Source organism: Microcaecilia unicolor, chromosome 3 (genome assembly GCF_901765095.1).
Source record: "Microcaecilia unicolor chromosome 3, aMicUni1.1, whole genome shotgun sequence".
Classification (NCBI taxonomy): Eukaryota; Metazoa; Chordata; class Amphibia; order Gymnophiona; family Siphonopidae; genus Microcaecilia; species Microcaecilia unicolor.
Genome location: NC_044033.1, coordinates 266164384 through 266183311, shown reverse-complemented (window position 1 = coordinate 266183311; position 18928 = coordinate 266164384). Strand labels below are relative to the sequence as shown.

Here is an 18928-nt window from a genome sequence, read left to right as displayed (position 1 = left end):
CTGGTCGTATTCAAATCTAGGCTAAAAGCCCACCTTTTTGAGGCTGCTTTTTAACTCCTATTCACCTGATCAGTATCCATGTCTGTTATAATCATTCCCATGATAAGTAATTCCCTAGTCTCTTAATCGCCCTGTTTGTCTTGAATAGATAAGCTCTGTTGAGCAGGGATGGTCTCATACATGTTTAGTGTACAGTACTTTGTATATCTAGTAGCTATATAGAAATGAGTAGTAGTAGTAGTAATAAAAGTTTTTAGGGACACACACACATGGTGATCACAACTGTCTTCTGAATTTCAGAAAGTAGGTTAAAATAGTTGGGCTCAAGATAACTCAAGCAGAATATAATCAATCCAGAAACAGAGAGCATGATGACTGTTATGCATTTTCTAGCCTGTTATCTTTATTCTTCACGCAGTGCTTTGAAACTTGGAAGGTCTCTTCATTGCATCTAGAATCCTCTGCGTTTATCTCTTGCTTTCTCATATTCCTTTATTATTTTTATTTATTTGTTTCTGCATTTGTACCCTGCATTTTCCCACCTGTTGGTAGGTTCAGTGTGTTGTACAGGAGTCCAGAGTAAATTGGATACAGTTTGTAGAGAACAATGTTACCATTTATATAGGACAGTGAGGTTTTACATTTGTCTAAGGGGCCCTTTTACAAAGGTGCAGAAAGGCCCACGTGGGTGCAGTCAAATCGGTATTACTGCCTAGCTAGTGCGTGCGACTGGCGGTTCAGTTTGGCGAGTGCCAAAAACCTGCGGTAGAAAATTATTTTTTATTTTCTATCGCGGGGGCGTTCCCGGTTGCAATCAGCAGTTGGTGTATACTGGACGGTTACTGCACGGGTAATACCTGAGCCCTTACTGCTAAGTCAGTGGGTTACATTAAGGGCTCAGGCAGTAAATAGATGTGCTCTGGTTTTAATTTTGCCGCACGTTCATTTCCAAGCCCAAACACTCCAGGTGTGGTGGAGAAATGGTCCAGCGCACATCCAGTACACGCGCCCACACTACCAAAGGCCACTTTTTGGCGTGCCTTTGTAAAAGGGCCCCTAATTGTCTGATCAGCCTAAATTAGAGCAAGGGAATTAAATTTGTTCAGAAATAGAACATTAACGTTCTGAGAGAGGACTAAATCAAGGGTGTGCCCTGCAGAGTGAGTGGACTCTTGTCACATGCTGTTTGAATCCCAAGTCATTCATCAGAGTCTTTGTGTATTGATTTATTGTCTCCACCACCTCCAATGGGAAGCCATTCTGTGCATCCACAACCCTTACCTTTAAAAAAATATGTTCTGATGTTGATCTGAATTTATCCCGTTGGAACTTCATACTATGACCTGTTTTCCTAGAAAAAGTTTTCCTCTAAAGCAATGAGAAAAACATGCACAGATAAGGCTTTGGGAATATTTTTTCACCATAGTTTTATAGAAGGGTAGTATTAGGTTCTTACATTACATATTCAATACATGCTGTGATTTAGTATGAATTCTACTTGTTGCAGAAGCCAGAAAACAGCGGAGATGACCAAGGACCAGTGTGGAGCTAAAGGATGCTCTTGGAAAAACTTTAATTATCAATAATTAATAAGAACACATTTGGTGACGCACACAACCGTTACAGGGACTTGACATGAGTATGAGTGGTTATGCTTTGGGTTGCAGTGCTGCTAGGGTAATGGAGCAAAAAATGCAGAAGTGTTTTTTTGCTACACCTTGGGCTAGGTTTATTAAGCAGTGCTATGGGCGCATTAGCGTTTTTAATGCGCATAAATGGTGTACGCGTATTAAAAGCTAACGTGCCCATAGAAATGTAGAGGCACGTTAAAAACACTAACGCACCTTAGTAAACATACCCCTTTGTGAGTTATACGCAACTATATACATTTGGTACATTCACCTTTTGTACTGTGAACTCCTGATGCAGGCACTCTAACTGAAGCACGGCCTATGTCGAGTCCTTTGGTCATCTCCGCTGTTTTTTGGCTTCTGCTTTCTACACTTGGAGATTGGTGGTCCTTCGTCTGTTGTTTTCTACTTGTTACAACCATATATGTATACAGTTACAGTTAATTTATAGCCCACCAATACCATGCATATAGTTCACAGCGGGTTACAGTAAGAAAACTAGAACACAAAACCTCTAGATTATAACAGATAAAAAAAGAGCAAGATTTAAGATTCATATACATTTCAGATAGTCATTTCTCAGCCACATATTTCTTAAAAAGTAATATCTTTAAACCTTTCTTAAACATATCATAGCTAGGCAAATATCTTAGATCAACTGGTAGAAAACTCCAAAACTTTGTGACCTGGAACACAAGTAAACATGTAAAAATCTTCTTGGAAATAATGCCCCGAGGACTTGGAAAGCAAAAAGAAAAAAAGCTTCATGTATTATAGAATTGTCTCACAGATGAATAACATAACATAAAAATCATATATTGTGGAATCATCCCATTCATAATCTTCCACAGCAGACAACCTAATTTAAAGAATCTAGCCTCAACCTTCAACCAGTGAAACTTAACAAAATAGGACGTAATCCTGATTTGTTTTTAAGAGAATAAATTAGGTGAACTGCCACATTCTGAACTGTCTGTAATGTTCTAAGCAGATTTTATGATAATCCAAGGTAAACAATATTGCAATAATCTAGTTTACTAAGAATTAACGATTGTATCACGAGTCTAAACAAGTCTTCTGTTAAATATTTACGAGTAGCCCTCAACGTTCGCATAACATAAAATGAGCTTCTAACAATTGCATTGATCTGAAGTTCCATAGGTAATTTATTGTCTAAAACAATACCTAAAGCTTTTATAGATTGATCCAGTGGGAAGCATTCACCATCAATAACCAGACTTGAGTTAACTACTTGTGGGGGTCTTTTACTAATGCACGCTCACGTTTTTGGCACGCTCTAAACGTTAGAGACGCCAGTGCATTCCCATGGGCTTCTCTAACGTTTAGTGCACGCCCAATTTTAGTGTGCACCAAAAATCTTAGTAAAAGACCCCCTGTATTTGCTTTGTTTCCACTAACAAAAATTTAGTTTTTTTCTCTAATTTCAAATAATGAGATGACATTTTATTTCTTATTTCCTTGTCCCTTATTGTACCCATTTACCCCTACCTTACCTGACCCTTTTTCTAATTGTATTTGTTTAATACCTACCGCACTTGGCGTTTACCATTACGGTATTTTGTAAGCCACATTGAGCCTGCTAATATGTGGGGAAAATACGGGATACAAATGTTATAAATAAATAAATTCTGTCATGTTCTTCCTAACCGGCACAGAGTCTCATCCACCCTTTCCCTCCCTCCCCTCTGTTTTCCTCCCACATCCTTTTTCATGAATTTTTTTTAGTGTACATTTTTTTTCTTTTTTGCAATTTCCCTCTTTTTTTTTTTTTCTATGATTGCAATTTCCTTTCAGTTTTCTTGTAGTTGTACATTTATTGTAAAAAAATCAGTGCTCCGTAAGCAAGGCTGGAAGGCATCTGCAAGTCCCACCAGCTGAAGATCACCTCCCAGCAGAAAGAACACTTACACCCTGTGCAGCCAGCAGTGTCACTGAGCCGCTGCTGCCCCAACCCTCATGCATGCTCAGTTTGCATGCATACGCTGAGGCTGGCCATGTCAGTAGCTGTCTGCGACATTGCCACCAGCTGCGCATGGTGTAAGTGTTCATTTTGCTGGGAGGTGGTCTTCGGCTGGCGGGGCTTGCAGATCCCCACCAGCTCAGGTATTTCTTTTGGTTTGATTAGGGGGGAATTAACACCAGAGAGGACCGAGGAGGGTGGAGAAGAGATGAGTTTTTGGTCCTACCCTCTTTGGGCTATAGAAGTGAATTGGGCAATATTTGGGTGGGGGGTGGGGGCTAATTTCTCTGGAACTCCTGGTCTGATTTGTCCCATTTTCAAACTGGGAGTGTCTTTTTACTGGTTTTCCCCTCATTTCAGGTTTCATCCCATTCTGTTAATTTTTCTTCGCTATAGAAGGTGGAACTTCTCCCATAGAAATGCATTGGGCCATTTTGTGTGTTGGGGGGGGGGGGGGGGGGCAGCATAAGCCTCTGGAATTCCAAGTAGAATTTGGCCTATTTTCAAATTCATGTCTTTTTACTGGCTTTTCTCTTATGCCAAGTTTCATTTACAAACAGACATTCTCTGCCCATTTTGTATAATTCTTTCCAACCTCCATTGGTTTGGAAAGAAAAACAAGCTTGACTGCCTGCAGGAGATCTAGCCACTCTGTATGCTGCCTGATTTAACACATCTGTTTTAACCTTCCAGGAAGAAGTTAGGTAGGGTCACACAGCAAGAAAAGCAATAGAACCTTGTAATACTTTGGGGTTTAATTGCATGAGGTATCAAATTGCTTAGTATGTGCAGCAGGCTGATTTGATTTCTGTCCCCAGCCAAGTAGGTAGGATTGCTCACTACAGCTGAAATTTTGATGTTTGTTAATATAAATGTTTCAACAGTCTGCTAAATGAGAAACATTTTTACATTTCTGTTGTCCCAGTGCACCTTGTTTGTTTCTTATTGCAGAAGAAGTGTCCATCAGCATTTCTGTTTCTAATTCCCAGATTCAGGAGAATGTCGTAAGTATAATTCATGTTACTTTTCAGCGCTATTCTGGGATTCAGCCTAGTGTCATTTTAATTTGAAAAGCATTCCAGGTGTGAAAAGCACTACTGAGTAAATTTTCGTAATAAAATAAATTTAGTAGAATGAACTCAGCAAAAGTGGTTGATGAGGACATTTCCTAGCAGTGCATGTTGTAATTTGGATAACTCCTGTGAAACAGCAGTCAGCAGTAAGTACAACACTCATGTTCATCAGACCATAAAATTTAGGTGCAGTGTTTGCATTTTGCTTTCATTCTCACCATCAAACTTAATGGGATCTTTTTATGTCTCTGATGTTCTAAAGTTCCTCTGTAGTAATCCCTCTCTTCCACTACTCACAACTGAGTGGAGTAGATGGGAAATGGTGGTCTAATTGCATAGCATATTCAAGAGGGTAGGGCTGTGTGAGAGGACAGCAGCCCAGTCTGAATAAACTATATGCTATATACTACACTTTTTAGGCTAGTGCCTCTTTAACCACATTGGGAGGGGGTGTAAATTTTTAAAGCTTTTTTCCATGTGTAATGCAGGTTTTTTTTTTTATATATGGAAACAAGGTCTTATAAAATTGCATTTGGGTATTCATGGGTTTAAAAAAGAAAAGGAACATGACCAGTTTGTGCCTACTTTACATGATCTGCAGGTAGGGGTTCCAAGGGGTGGAATTCGAGTGAAGTTGCAATATAGAAGATATTTTTGTAAAGCACATGTTTACATTCTGACCCCCTAATGCAAAAGATGCAGACACGTATTAGATGAAATTGCACCCTTACAAATAAGAACCTTACACAGACACAACTCCATACTGTGGTTCAATGAAGAACTGAAAAAACTTAAAACACAAACTAGGAAACTGGAACGCACATGGAGAAAAATAAAAGACGAACAAACACTCAACGCATGGAAACAACTCCAAAGGAAATATAAATATTCAATAAAACAGACCAAAAGATCTTACTATAAAACTAAAATTAGGCCGGACTATAAAGACACGAAAGAATTATACCATATCATGAACAAACTACTAGACACAACACCAGTTACCACAACCAATACTGACATCCCATCCGCAGACAGCCTCGCTAAATATTTCAATGAAAAAATCATAAACCTACGCAAAACCCTACCTCAGAACAACATGGACACCGAAAACTTCATTGATGGTCTAGACCCAACTCCTAGTGAATACCCTGCTGACCGAATATGGTCTAATTTCGCTCTACTCACCGCTGACACAGTTACCCAGGCTATTAAACAATACTCAAACAGCCACTGTCAACTGGACACCTGCCCCAGCTACCTAATACGATCTGCCCACCAACGCTTCATAATAGATCTCACATCCCACTTAAACTTCATGCTACAACAGGGTATATACCCTCAAGAAAAAGGCAACATCCTGCTCACCCCGATACCAAAAGACACAAAGAAAAAAACAAACAAATGATATTACCAACTACCACCCAGTAGCTTCTATCCCATTAGTAGTCAAACTCATGGAAGGACTGGTGACCAAGCAACTCAATAACTACATAAACAAATTCACTATACTACATGTCACAATCAGGATTTCGACCCCTACACAGCACCGAAACAGTACTACTCACTCTCCTAACCAAATTCAAGCAGGAAATAGCAATAGGCAAGAGCATTCTCCTCCTCCAATTTGACAGGTCAAGTGCATTCGACATGGTTAACCATAACATACCGCTAGGAATCCTAGAATACTTTGGAATCAGTGGTGGCACTCTGTATTGGATTAAGGGCTTTCTAACCACAAGAACATATCAAGTGAAATAAATAACAAATATATCATCAGCATGGAAACCAGGCTGTGGAGTACCGCAAGGATCACCACTATCACCAATCGTCTTCAACCTCATGATGACTCCACTAGCCAAGAGCCTATCCACCCAAGGCCTCAACCCATTTATCTACGCTGATGACGTTAAATTATATATTCCGTACAAACCTGATCTGGCGGAAATCACCAACGAAATCAAACTAAGCTTAAACATCATGAACTCATGGGCAAATGCATTCCAACTAAAACTCAATACAGAAAAAAACACACTGTCTCATTATCTCATCCCAATACAACACATACAAACCCACAAACATTAACACCCCAGGATACACCCTCCCTGTCTCAGACAGCCTGAAAATTCTCGAAGTAACAATTGACCCTAACTTATCACTAGAGACCCAAGCAAAGTCCACCATAAAGAAAATGTTTTTCTCAATATAGAAACTCAAACGCGTAAAATATTTTGTAACCTGGTACAGTCCATGGTATTAAGCCACGCAGATTACTGTAATGGAATCTATGTGGGATGCAAGGATCAAATCATAAAGAAACTTCAGACCGCCCAAAATACAGCAGCCAGGCTTATATTTGGAAAAACACGTTTCGACAGCGCCAAACCACTCAGAGAAAAATTGCACTAGCTACCAATCAAAGAACGCATCACTTTCAAAATCTGCACGACTGTTCACAAAATTATTTACGACGAGGCACCGGGATACATGACAGACCTCATCAACGTGCCAGCCAGAAACTCCACAAAATCTGCACAATCATATCTAAACCTCCACTACCCAAGCAGCAGAGGACTCAAATACAAATCCACCTATGCAACCAGCTTTTCCTACGTAAGTGCACAACTATGGAACACGTTGCCAAAAGCAGTAAAAACTACGCTCGACCACCTAAATTTTCGGAAAGCACTAAAGACAGACCTGTTCAGAAGAGCATACCCCACTGACCCAACATAAAAATACCGGCCACTTGCGACACAACATAACCAAAGACTGCAACGGACATTACCTGACTCTTCTTCCCCCTTTTCCTCTCTAAGTTCCCCCCCAACTGTTTCCTACCATACATATACCTCATTATACCACATTATCACCTTGTATTCATTCATACTACAGTGGTGGAAATAAGTATTTGATCCCTTGCTGATTTTGTAAGTTTGCCCACTGACAAAGACATGAGCAGCCCATAATTGAAGGGTAGGTTATTGGTAACAGTGAGAGATAGCACATCACAAATTAAATCCGGAAAATCACATTGTGGAAAGTATATGAATTTATTTGCATTCTGCAGAGGGAAATAAGTATTTGATCCCCCACCAACCAGTAAGAGATCTGGCCCCTACAGACCAGGTAGATGCTCCAAATCAACTCGTTACCTGCATGACAGACAGCTGTCGGCAATGGTCACCTGTATGAAAGACACCTGTCCACAGACTCAGTGAATCAGTCAGACTCTAACCTCTACAAAATGGCCAAGAGCAAGGAGCTGTCTAAGGATGTCAGGGACAAGATCATACACCTGCACAAGGCTGGAATGGGCTACAAAACCATCAGTAAGACGCTGGGCGAGAAGGAGACAACTGTTGGTGCCATAGTAAGAAAATGGAAGAAGTACAAAATGACTGTCAATCGACAAAGATCTGGGGCTCCACGCAAAATCTCACCTCGTGGGGTATCCTTGATCATGAGGAAGGTTAGAAATCAGCCTACAACTACAAGGGGGGAACTTGTCAATGATCTCAAGGCAGCTGGGACCACTGTCACCACGAAAACCATTGGTAACACATTACGACATAACGGATTGCAATCCTGCAGTGCCCGCAAGGTCCCCCTGCTCCGGAAGGCACATGTGACGGCCCGTCTGAAGTTTGCCAGTGAACACCTGGATGATGCCGAGAGTGATTGGGAGAAGGTGCTGTGGTCAGATGAGACAAAAATTGAGCTCTTTGGCATGAACTCAACTCGCCGTGTTTGGAGGAAGAGAAATGCTGCCTATGACCCAAAGAACACCGTCCCCACTGTCAAGCATGGAGGTGGAAATGTTATGTTTTGGGGGTGTTTCTCTGCTAAGGGCACAGGACTACTTCACCGCATCAATGGGAGAATGGATGGGGCCATGTACCGTACAATTCTGAGTGACAACCTCCTTCCCTCCGCCAGGGCCTTAAAAATGGGTCGTGGCTGGGTCTTCCAGCACGACAATGACCCAAAACATACAGCCAAGGCAACAAAGGAGTGGCTCAGGAAGAAGCACATTAGGGTCATGGAGTGGCCTAGCCAGTCACCAGACCTTAATCCCATTGAAAACTTATGGAGGGAGCTGAAGCTGCGAGTTGCCAAGCGACAGCCCAGAACTCTTAATGATTTAGAGATGATCTGCAAAGAGGAGTGGACCAAAATTCCTCCTGACATGTGTGCAAACCTCATCATCAACTACAGAAGACGTCTGACCGCTGTGCTTGCCAACAAGGGTTTTGCCACCAAGTATTAGGTCTTGTTTGCCAGAGGGATTAAATACTTATTTCCCTCTGCAGAATGCAAATAAATTCATATACTTTCCACAATGTGATTTTCCGGATTTAATTTGTGATGTGCTATCTCTCACTGTTACCAATAACCTACCCTTCAATTATGGGCTGCTCATGTCTTTGTCAGTGGGCAAACTTACAAAATCAGCAAGGGATCAAATACTTATTTCCACCACTGTATGTATTTGTTCAAACCGTAATCAACTAACACCGTTAACGGTTATATGTAAGCCTCATTGAGCCTGCAAAAGGTGGGAAAATGTGGGATACAAATGTAACAAACAAATAAATAATTCTGTATTCTTAGTGTCTAAATGTAAGTGCCATTTATACACTAAGATGATAGAACACTAGCGCTTCTGCACATGAATTTATTTTTATTTTTGATTTTATTTATTAGGCTTTATTTACTGCCTTTTTGAAGTAATTCTCTCACGGCAGTGTACAGTAAGAATAAGACAAACATAAGCAATAGACAGTTACAGTAGTAACAATATTCAGACAATGCAAAGTATGGCATAGTACATTACATTCCAGTGTCACCACATGATTAGAAAACTAGCTTAATGTAACATTCACATGCATTATGTATATGTGCGCATGAAGCACGATTCTGTAAGCTTAGCACGTAACACATATGGGTACAATTCTATAATAGCACTCATAAATAGGCACCGAAAAAATTTGGCGTTAAGCGCTATTCTATAAAGGGCACACGGCCTTTATAGAATAGTGCTTGGCGCTGATTGCCACGCCTAACTGTAGACACCGGACTTAAGCCTGGCAAAACCTGGTTTAAATGCTGGTGTCCAAGTCGGTTGCACTGAGACAGTATTCTGTAACCGCACACACCTTTTCAGAATGCCCCTGACACGCTCATGGCCACACCCTCTTTTGAATTACATGTTAGTAGAGTTAGGCATGCCATATAGAATAGCCTGCAGCCAGATGCACATGTAAATCCTAATTGGTGTCAGTTATTGATAGTTAAGGGTTCATTACTCAATTAATTTAGCTGCGTATCTTAGTCTTGCAAATCTTTGCACCATGTATAGAATCCTGGGGATTGTGCGTATCTGCAAGAGTGGTGCGCACATGGTTGGGATCCACACTAGAGAGTTACATGGGGACAGAAATTTCACCCATCCCCAATGAAATCTAACTCATACCCACCCACCTGCTAGGATCCATTCCATCCCCACCTATACTCGCAGGAGTCAAAGCTATTATTTACTTGCTCATAGCCCTCTGTTTCCTCCCATTTTTGGATGATATTCACTATTCAACCAATGAGTGTTCCAAACCTCAGTCTGGTGTTCCGGCAGCCTTTCTGGGCATTCCAAGCCTCATTTTGGTGCTCCAATTGCTTCTCTCCTTACGTTACAAGCCTAATTCTGGAGTCACCATAGATTTTGACTACACTCTCGCGGGAATACCACAGCAACTTCTTCCATCCCTGCAGGAATCCCATGGTAACTTCTTCCATTCCCATAGGAACCCAGTGGAACTTCTTCCATCCCTTCAGGAATCCCACGGTAACGTCTTCCATTCCCATGGGAATCTAGTGGAACTTCTTAAATACCTGCGGGAATACTGCGGGTTCCACAGGATTTCCGCAATCCCCATTCCCATGCAGCTCTCTAATCTACATGGGCCTGACTTGTAGAGTACTATAAGTTACATGCTTAAGTGCAATATTTACACGCCATCATTTATACCTTCCATAGACCAGGCGTAAGTTGTGCATGAATTCCGACTTACACTCTATTCTATAACAACATAGCTTTTAGCACCCAGCATTTTGCCTGATTTGTATGAGAACATTTGCACACTGCTGGGGATTATTATACAAACCTGTTTTAAGGAATGTCAGCTTCTATATTGCCTTTATAGAATAGGCAACTTTTTTGGACTTTTCACATAGCCACCCTGTTTAGCTTCTTGATGAATGATGTTTTGTATTGGAAAATGGAGCACTAATACAATAGCTATTTTCATGGCTATCTGGCTTTCATTCATGGCCCTATAAGTTTCATTCTCCCATTAATGTCCCACTCTACTTCCAGGTTCATTATCCACGTGGTGGCCTTCCCCATAGTACTGCATCCACCTCAAGTTTACTGTGTTTTGACACACAATGTATGACACATTTCATAGAAAATAAATCCATATGTTCTCTTTTATCATTCATTCCCCTGTAACTATCATAGAATTTGGCCTTCTAAGAATCACTGTACCAACACTATTTTCATACTGTGGTTTTTAAATTAACACAGATTAGACTCTACTGAGAAGCAGAAATGAACTGTAAGAGCATACTGATGCTTCATGTGACTCTTTTTTTTATTAATTAAAACAAAAAAGGAATGATGACACTTTTAATATTCTTCTAAATCTGGCTATTTTTGATTTCCGTTAGAATTTTTGAATAGTGGAGTACAATGGTGACTAATCTGTACTGATGTATTTCTCATGTGGTAGGATATCAGCTCAATCTACCAGATTTTTGCTGACGAGGTGCTGGGTTCTGGCCAGTTTGGCATCGTATATGGAGGTAAGCCCAAATTGTTTTTTGAAACTGAATGCAAATATTAGAATAGCTATTGCAACTTAATAGGTCGAGTATGTTTGTTTTTATATACATGTATATATAGAGAGAGAGTACCTTTGCAGTAGGGAGTGGGAGGATTAAGAGAATTTAGAAGGGAGAGAGAAAAAGGAAAGTGTTTAGTTTGTTCATGTTCTTGCTGTGTGTTACCTTTAGGATATGTAAACATGTTTAGAAGTGAATCTTTTGAAGGAGTTAAAGAAAATTATATTGAATGTATACCAATTTTCAAGAGGAGTTATATGTTTACTGACAGCCAGTAAACAAAACTCTTGAAGCCATTGATCTTCAAAAGCACTATACGGAGGTGCTGGATGAAAATCACTTTGGAGGTCATCCATAAAGGATGTCACATGCTGAGAAGGGAGAGGGGGGGTTGATACTTTTGTGATGATGTGTGATGGGATAAGAGTGGGGGTGACACCACAGTGGTGGTTATATCAAGACTTTTGTGATTTTGTACTGCTCAACCTAGAAGGACTTCCAACACTAAATTCTATAAGCCTGGACTGTTGTTACCTCTTTTCTCAAAATGACTGCCATAGTGCTCATGAGGCAGGATCAGTCTGCTCTATTGTCTACTTAATGGCGCCATCTTTTGTTCAAATCTGTCAAATGCACTTTGCCCAGGAGCATTTGTTGCGATAAGCATAGCATCTAGATCATGCTGAAGAAAGTGATGAATTCCAGCCTTTATGACTGTGGTAGTGTGGATTTTCATCAGGTCCTCTGTCTACATTTAATACAAAATGTTATTAACCTGTATCACAGCCTGGTTGTTGATGAGGACATGACACTGTGACCTAGTTTCAGCTGGCTGTGCTTAGGCCAGGCTTGTAATAAGGTAACACACAACTAGGTGAGTTTAGCTGTGTCTTGCAATGTGTGGGTTAGTGTCAGTCTCATGCTGATGCATCTGTACGTTGGGCTGACCTGTAGAGAACCAATGACGCTAAGGGTAGCTGTCTTAATACTATATTGGGCCCTAGGCAAACATACATTTGTGGAACCCCCTACCATCAACTCCTATTTACTTGGTTTGCCCCCCCCCCCCCATCACATTTGTTTTTCATGCCCTCCATCTTTTCATTCATGGCCTTCCCCCCACAGTTCACCTCTCCAGAAATTGCAGGAAAAGTGCACAGTCTTGCTGTTGGTGTGGTGGCAGTAATAGTTTGAGTGAGAATAGGGACTAAGCAAGCATATTCTTCAAATGGAATGGCTTAATGTTAGAGCTGGAGAACTAACAAAATCCAAACTAGAGAGCAAGAAACAACCTCTACGAAGATCCAGAGAGGAAACTAGAGAGTAGAGGATGAGACAATGACTTCCATACAGGGAGTACCAATTAAAGGAACTTTATTGAGGCACCAAGATGAGACCCAACACGGGGCCGTGTTTCAGTGGGTACATCCGCCTGCTTCAAGGGTCACATAAAAATATAGATAAATATGAATACTTTTGACAAATGTTTGTCATGACACATATAAAACAATCTGAATATGTTAAAACTTTAAAACAAATAATGAATAAATCATATAAGACAATCTGAATATGTTAAAACTTAAAAACAAACTAATAGATAAATAAAACATAAAAATGTACTGTAAATTTAGCTATGATAAAGCATAAAACATCACAAAATGGAACAGTATAGCATATCTTTTCTTAAGGACATTATCATTGGGTATAAAAGTATGCTCAAATCAATATTGCCTAGAGAAACTAGGTTAGCCTAAAGTTAGAGGAAACAAAATGAATTTAAGTATACATCAGAGGACAGAAGATCACATCGCGGGGGCGATGGGAAAGTAAACCCTCCTCTGAGACTTCTACACTGAATATAGTGCCTGAAGTAACAGCTAATTGTTCTGTGCAGTGGTGGCCCTAACATTAGGCCAACTGAGGCAGGGGCCTCAGTCAACACTTTCCCCTTCCCTCTTCCCACATTTACCTTATTTTTTTCTTTTTCAAAAAGTGGCAGTGGCAGCAATTCCTATAGGCTGCCCTGCTGCTAGCACCGGTCTCTTCTTCCTACTGCGGCACTCCTCTTGATGTAATTTTCTGTTTCCTCAGAGGCCGGTGCCAGCAGCAGGGCAGCCCGTGGGAATCACTGCCACTGCCCCTGCCCCCTTTTGGAAAAGAATAAAATAAGGTAAACGTGGGGAAGAGGGTTGAGGAGGGAAGGGGGAAGATGCCAGACCAGGCGGGTGTGGCATCTCATCTCTGCCTCAGGCAGCAGATTGCCTTAGGCCACCCCTGGTTCTGCGAAACCAAGTGAAATACAGCCAGCTCAGAAGATAATATATATGTGCCATGTTTATAAAAAAGACCCTGGAGCTCATTTTCAAACCACTACTGTTTTGCCAATTACAATTCAGAAGTAGTCCATGGAACTTTGTAAGTCTAAGAGCTTTGAAAATACACCTTCCTATATCTTAATACGGCATAAAAGTTTAAACAATGCTATATGTATGTAGTAGAAATGCTGAGAGGGACCAAAAATAAGGTTGTCATAAAAGTATAATAGGTGCTATATGTGTCTGTCAAAAACATTACGGAGAGCTAAGAACTCTGTTATCAAAAATGACATAGATCAAAACCAGTAAAAGCAATATTCAAATCAAACAATAAAACCAGATGTTTAGCAAGAGGCAGGTTATAGTGATAAAACCGGATATATAAGTGAATAAATAAAGGTGCAATTAGTTGTAATAGTAGTAAAATGTATGCACATTGCATAGGAGATTATCCAGCTTATAATCGAATGAGAAAAACGCCCAAGTTCCGACCTAAATCGGGAGATGGACGTTTATCTCACAAAAACGAATAAAGCGGTATAATCGAAAGCCGATTTTTGGGCGTTTTCAACTGCACTCCGTCGCGGATGCGGACAAAGTTTATGGGGGCGTGTCAGAGGTGTGGCGAAGGCGGAACTGGGGCGTGGTTATCTGCCGAACAAAGATGGGCGCATTTCAGCGATAATGGGAAGAAAGTATGCGTTTTTAGCTAGAATTTAGGACACTTTTCCTGGACCCTGTTTTTTCACGAATAAGGCCCCAAAAAGTGCCCTAAATGACCAGATGACCACTGGAGGGAATCGGGGATGACCTCCCCTGACTCCCCCAGTGGTACCTAACCCCCTCCCACCACAAAAAAATGATGTTTCACACATTTTTATTTTCACCCTCAAATGTCATACCCAGCTCCCTGGCAGCAGTATGCAGGTCACTGGAGGAGTTGTTAGGGGGTGCAGTGGACTTCAGGCAGGTGGACCCAGGCCCATCCCCCCCTACCTGTTACAATTGTGCTGCTTAATGCTTATTAGTCGTCCAACCCCCCCAAACCCACTGTACCCACATGTAGGTGCCCCCCTTCACCCCTTAGGGCTATAGTAATGGTGTAGACTTGTGGGCAGTGGGTTTTGAGGGGGATTTGGGGGCTCAACACACAAGGGAAGGGTGCTATGCACCTGGGAGCTCTTTGACCTTTTTTTTTGTTTTTGTAAAAGTGCCCCCTAGGGTGCCCGGTTGATGTCCTGGCATGTGAGGGGGACCAGTGCACTACGAATCCTGGCCCCTCCCACGAATAAATGTCTTGGATTTGTTCGTTTTTGAGCTGGGCGCTTTCATTTTCTATTATCGCTGAAAAACAAAAACGCCCAGCTCACACATTGTTGAATAAAACATGGGCGTCTATTTTTTTCGAAAATACGGTTCGGTCCGCCCCTTCACTGACCCGTTCTCGGAGATAAACGCCCATGGAGATAGGCGTTTTCGTTCAATTATGCCCCTCAATGTATTTTAAAAAACACTGTGCGCCGATGCCAAAAGATAAAAAATGAAAATAAAAGTCCACTGTTGCGGCTTGGAGTGACAAAAGCCGCTAAACTTTGAAGAACTGCTAAGCACTACTGCTAAAGCAACCAATTATAGATAAAACAGATTATAAAAAGGAAGTGAAAGTGAAAATTACTCACCAAAAGTCTTTAATGTAACTGAACAGGTGCCAGACAATGCCAACATAGTAAAGTTCAAAAGGAAGGAAATACGTCATGGTTAATGTCGCGTCCCGCGCTCCTACCTGCTCCTCCGCCGCGGGGGGCGGGAGCCAGCGTCCTCCGAGGCGAGGGGTAGCGGTCCGGAGGCCTCGGCGGGGAGCCGGGGGCCGCTGCAGTGATGGCCGTGCCGGCCGGGACCGAGGCCGGCGACTGCGGCCGCCGGTCTCTCGGTCGCCGGCTGTGGGGGCTATGTTCGCGCCGCCGAAGGAGGCGGCGCCGAGGCACGATGGTCGGCGTCTTCTTCCCTCCCGGGCGGGAGGGCCCGGAGCTCCGCCTCTGAGGTGCTGGATTGGGAGGCCAAGTTGGTGGTCCCGCCTGGGAAATCGGACAGAGCCAATCAGAGGGGCTCTGCCGATACCCAGGGCCGGATTGGTCGGCTACACCTACGGGGGCGGGGCGGCTGATGTTGTACTGTATTTAAGGAAGGGAACTGAGCTAGCACTTTGCTTCAGGTTCTGTTCCCGAGGCCATTCTCCGTGGTTCCTGTGTTTCGTCATTTCCCTGGTGTTGCTGTTTCTGGATTTTGGACTGTTTCCTGGTTATCCCTGCCTAGCTGCCTGCCTAGACCTCTAGCTTGACTTTGACCCCGCTACTAGCCACCTGCCTTGACCTCTGGCCTGACTCCGACTTCGCAGTTGCTGTCTGCCCTGATCTGCTGCCAGTTTGTGGACATTTCTTGCCACCTGCCCGCTTCTCTCCCGGTTCCAGCCAGGTCAGTCTGTCAACCCCGCGGTTCCTGAAGTCCCGTTGACCGCCTGCAGCTGGGGGCTCAACCCTTGGTGAACGGCGGTCGCCGCGGGTGAAGACTTGGGGTTGCACGGCTGTCCTTTGAGGTCCTGGGCCTTGCGGGACCTAAGGGCTCACCCTCCTTGTGGATAAGACAGTTAATTGCATATTTAATTTAAATTTAATTTGGCCATTTATAGTCCGCTTAACTGTTAAGTTCTAGGCGGAGTATAATGAATTGAGAAACTACAATAAAATGATCATATTAAAGAGAATTGAAATACATTTTACAGAGAACTGAAGGAATATCAATATTAACAAGAGTTAAACAGTTGCAACAGTCAATTGAACAGTCATTTTGCAGGTAATTGAAAAGGACACAGAAGATATGAAAGATTCCATTGTTGCTCATGTATAGCATAGTAACATAGTAAATGACGCCAGATAAAGACCTGTATGGTCCATCCAGTCTGCCCAACAAGATAAACTCATTTTACATGGTATGTGATACTTTATAGCGAAAGATATATGATTGGTATCATATATCACAGTGGATATAATGTTGGATAGTGACAGGTTAGGTAAGAAGTAGTTATAGTGATACAATTGGGCATTGGATGGAGTAGGGGCTTAAAGTGCTGGAAGCGGTATGCAAGTGTTAGTCTTTAAAAGTGAGTTCATGAATAATGTATGAAATGGTAATATGATGCCTTTGCCAGGCATTGTTACGCTGAATACAGTGCAAATGAATGACAACTGGCTAAAAGAAGGATAAAGGCTGGTTAGAAAAATATCTGGATATAAAAGCTGGTTATGCTAGTAAAAATAGTCAAAAGACAGCGTAACAGTGCCTAGCAGAGTCATCGTATTACCATTTCATACATTATTCATGAGTAGAGAGGTGTGGTAGCTGTGTTAGCCACTTTTAAAGGTAATCAATAGAAATAACACAAAATAAAACATGGAAAAGAAAATAAGATGATAACTTTTTTATTGGACATAACTTAATACATTTCTTGATTAGCTTTCGAAGGTTGCCCTTCTTCGTCAGATCGTTCACCCCTCCCTGTTCCTATGGTTACACATGGAATGTTAGATAAGAACTTATGCTAGAATGCTGTTTTCCCTATCATCAAGCCAATCAATCCATAGACTGATGGGTTGTGTCCATCTACCAGCAGGTGGAGATAGAGAGCAATCTTTTGCCTCCCTATATGTGGTCATGTGCTGCCGGAAATTCCCCAGTATTTTCTCTATCTCAGCAGGTGTGTGGTCACACAGCAGGAGCTCTGGCTAGGTCTCCAAGCCTAATTGTTTAGGTTTTGTTGAGTACCTGGGGTTGAGGGCTGTTCGTGAGCAAGTGCAAACCTGGTGGTGCCAGGTCCCTCCTTTTCTCCCCCCTCCCGCTGGCTCCGTTAAAAAAAAAAAAAAAAAAAAAAATTTTTAAACGTTCAAAAAGGACGTCCATTCGCAGCTGCTCACTGGAACAAGTCGTCGCTGCTCGGAGCAAGAAGCAGGTAATTTTTACCTTTTACTAGCGGGCAGGGGGTTCCCCGAACAGTCTCTACGTGGCTATGGCCTCGGATGGCAAGGGCGCGAAAAGACGGTCCCCGGAACGCGTTCGCGCGCCTAGCGGGGAAGCGGGAGGATCGAAGGTAGAGTCGCCCTTTTTGGGCGCCCTTTCGGAACCGGGAGAGTTCACCGGTTTTTCCTCCGGCGGTGCGGCCTTTCCCGCCTTAGGCGCCCATCCTCCGCTGGCCGCCCTCCCGGTCGTGACCGGCCATGCGGCTCGGTCGGCTTCTTCGTGGGCTGCCCTCGAGATGGGCGACGTTAACAGCTTGGTCGCCCTTGAATCGGGCGACAGTAAGAAGTTGGCGAAATTAAAACGCCCTTCTTCCCGCGCGGCTCCTTCTCGGAGTTTAGCGCCGGACGCCATTTTGGACGCGCAACACGCCTCTCCCGCGCTACATGGAGCGCAGATGGAGGGCGCCTGTAGGGCCACGGCACAGGCTGCAGAAATGCACAGACTGGGGGGTTTCTTCCCTGAGTTCATTTTGCTGCTGCATCAGGCCTTTCTTATGCAGAACACTGCCCCTGCCCACCTCTCTGATCGGGGTGATGAGGCCTCTATGCTTAAGCGCCGTCAGGTGGATCTTCCACCCTCGGGGGACTCGGTCTCCTCTGATGTGGATGACAGCAGCGTGTCTGAGTTCTCCCAGAGATTCTTAGCGGAATCAATGGAAGAGACTGATCCCCGCTCGACCCCTCTGCAGCGCGGCTTTTTCGCTCAGAGGATTTGCCCAACCTGCTTGTGCAGGCCATGAGCATTTTGAAGATTGCCTCTCCGGAGGAAGGCTCTCTCTCAGCCTCTACCGGTTCCGCCATTATGCTGGGAACGAAGCGCCTGCCTAGAACCTTCCACGTTCATGAAGCCATGCAGACCTTAATTTCAGCGCAATGGGATGCCCCTGAGGCGAGCCTGAAAGTAGCCAGGGCTATGTCCCGCCTGTACCCCTTTCCTGAGGGGGAACGGGAAGCCTTTGTC

General features: G+C 43.0%; 1 protein-coding gene across 4 annotated transcripts in view; it reads left to right on the top strand.

Annotated features, from left to right (window-relative positions):
• The window catches only part of PRKD3 (protein kinase D3), a 243652-nt gene that overhangs the window by 134367 nt on the left and 90357 nt on the right, over positions 1–18928 (top strand). For 3 of the 4 annotated variants that reach the window (XM_030198067.1, XM_030198064.1, XM_030198065.1), the window contains exons 12-13: positions 4564–4616; positions 11471–11543. In XM_030198067.1, the coding sequence (XP_030053927.1) occupies positions 4564–4616; positions 11471–11543 (126 nt within the window). The remainder of the gene's footprint in view (positions 1–4563; positions 4617–11470; positions 11544–18928) is intronic. The other variant, XM_030198066.1, reaches the window with a different exon arrangement.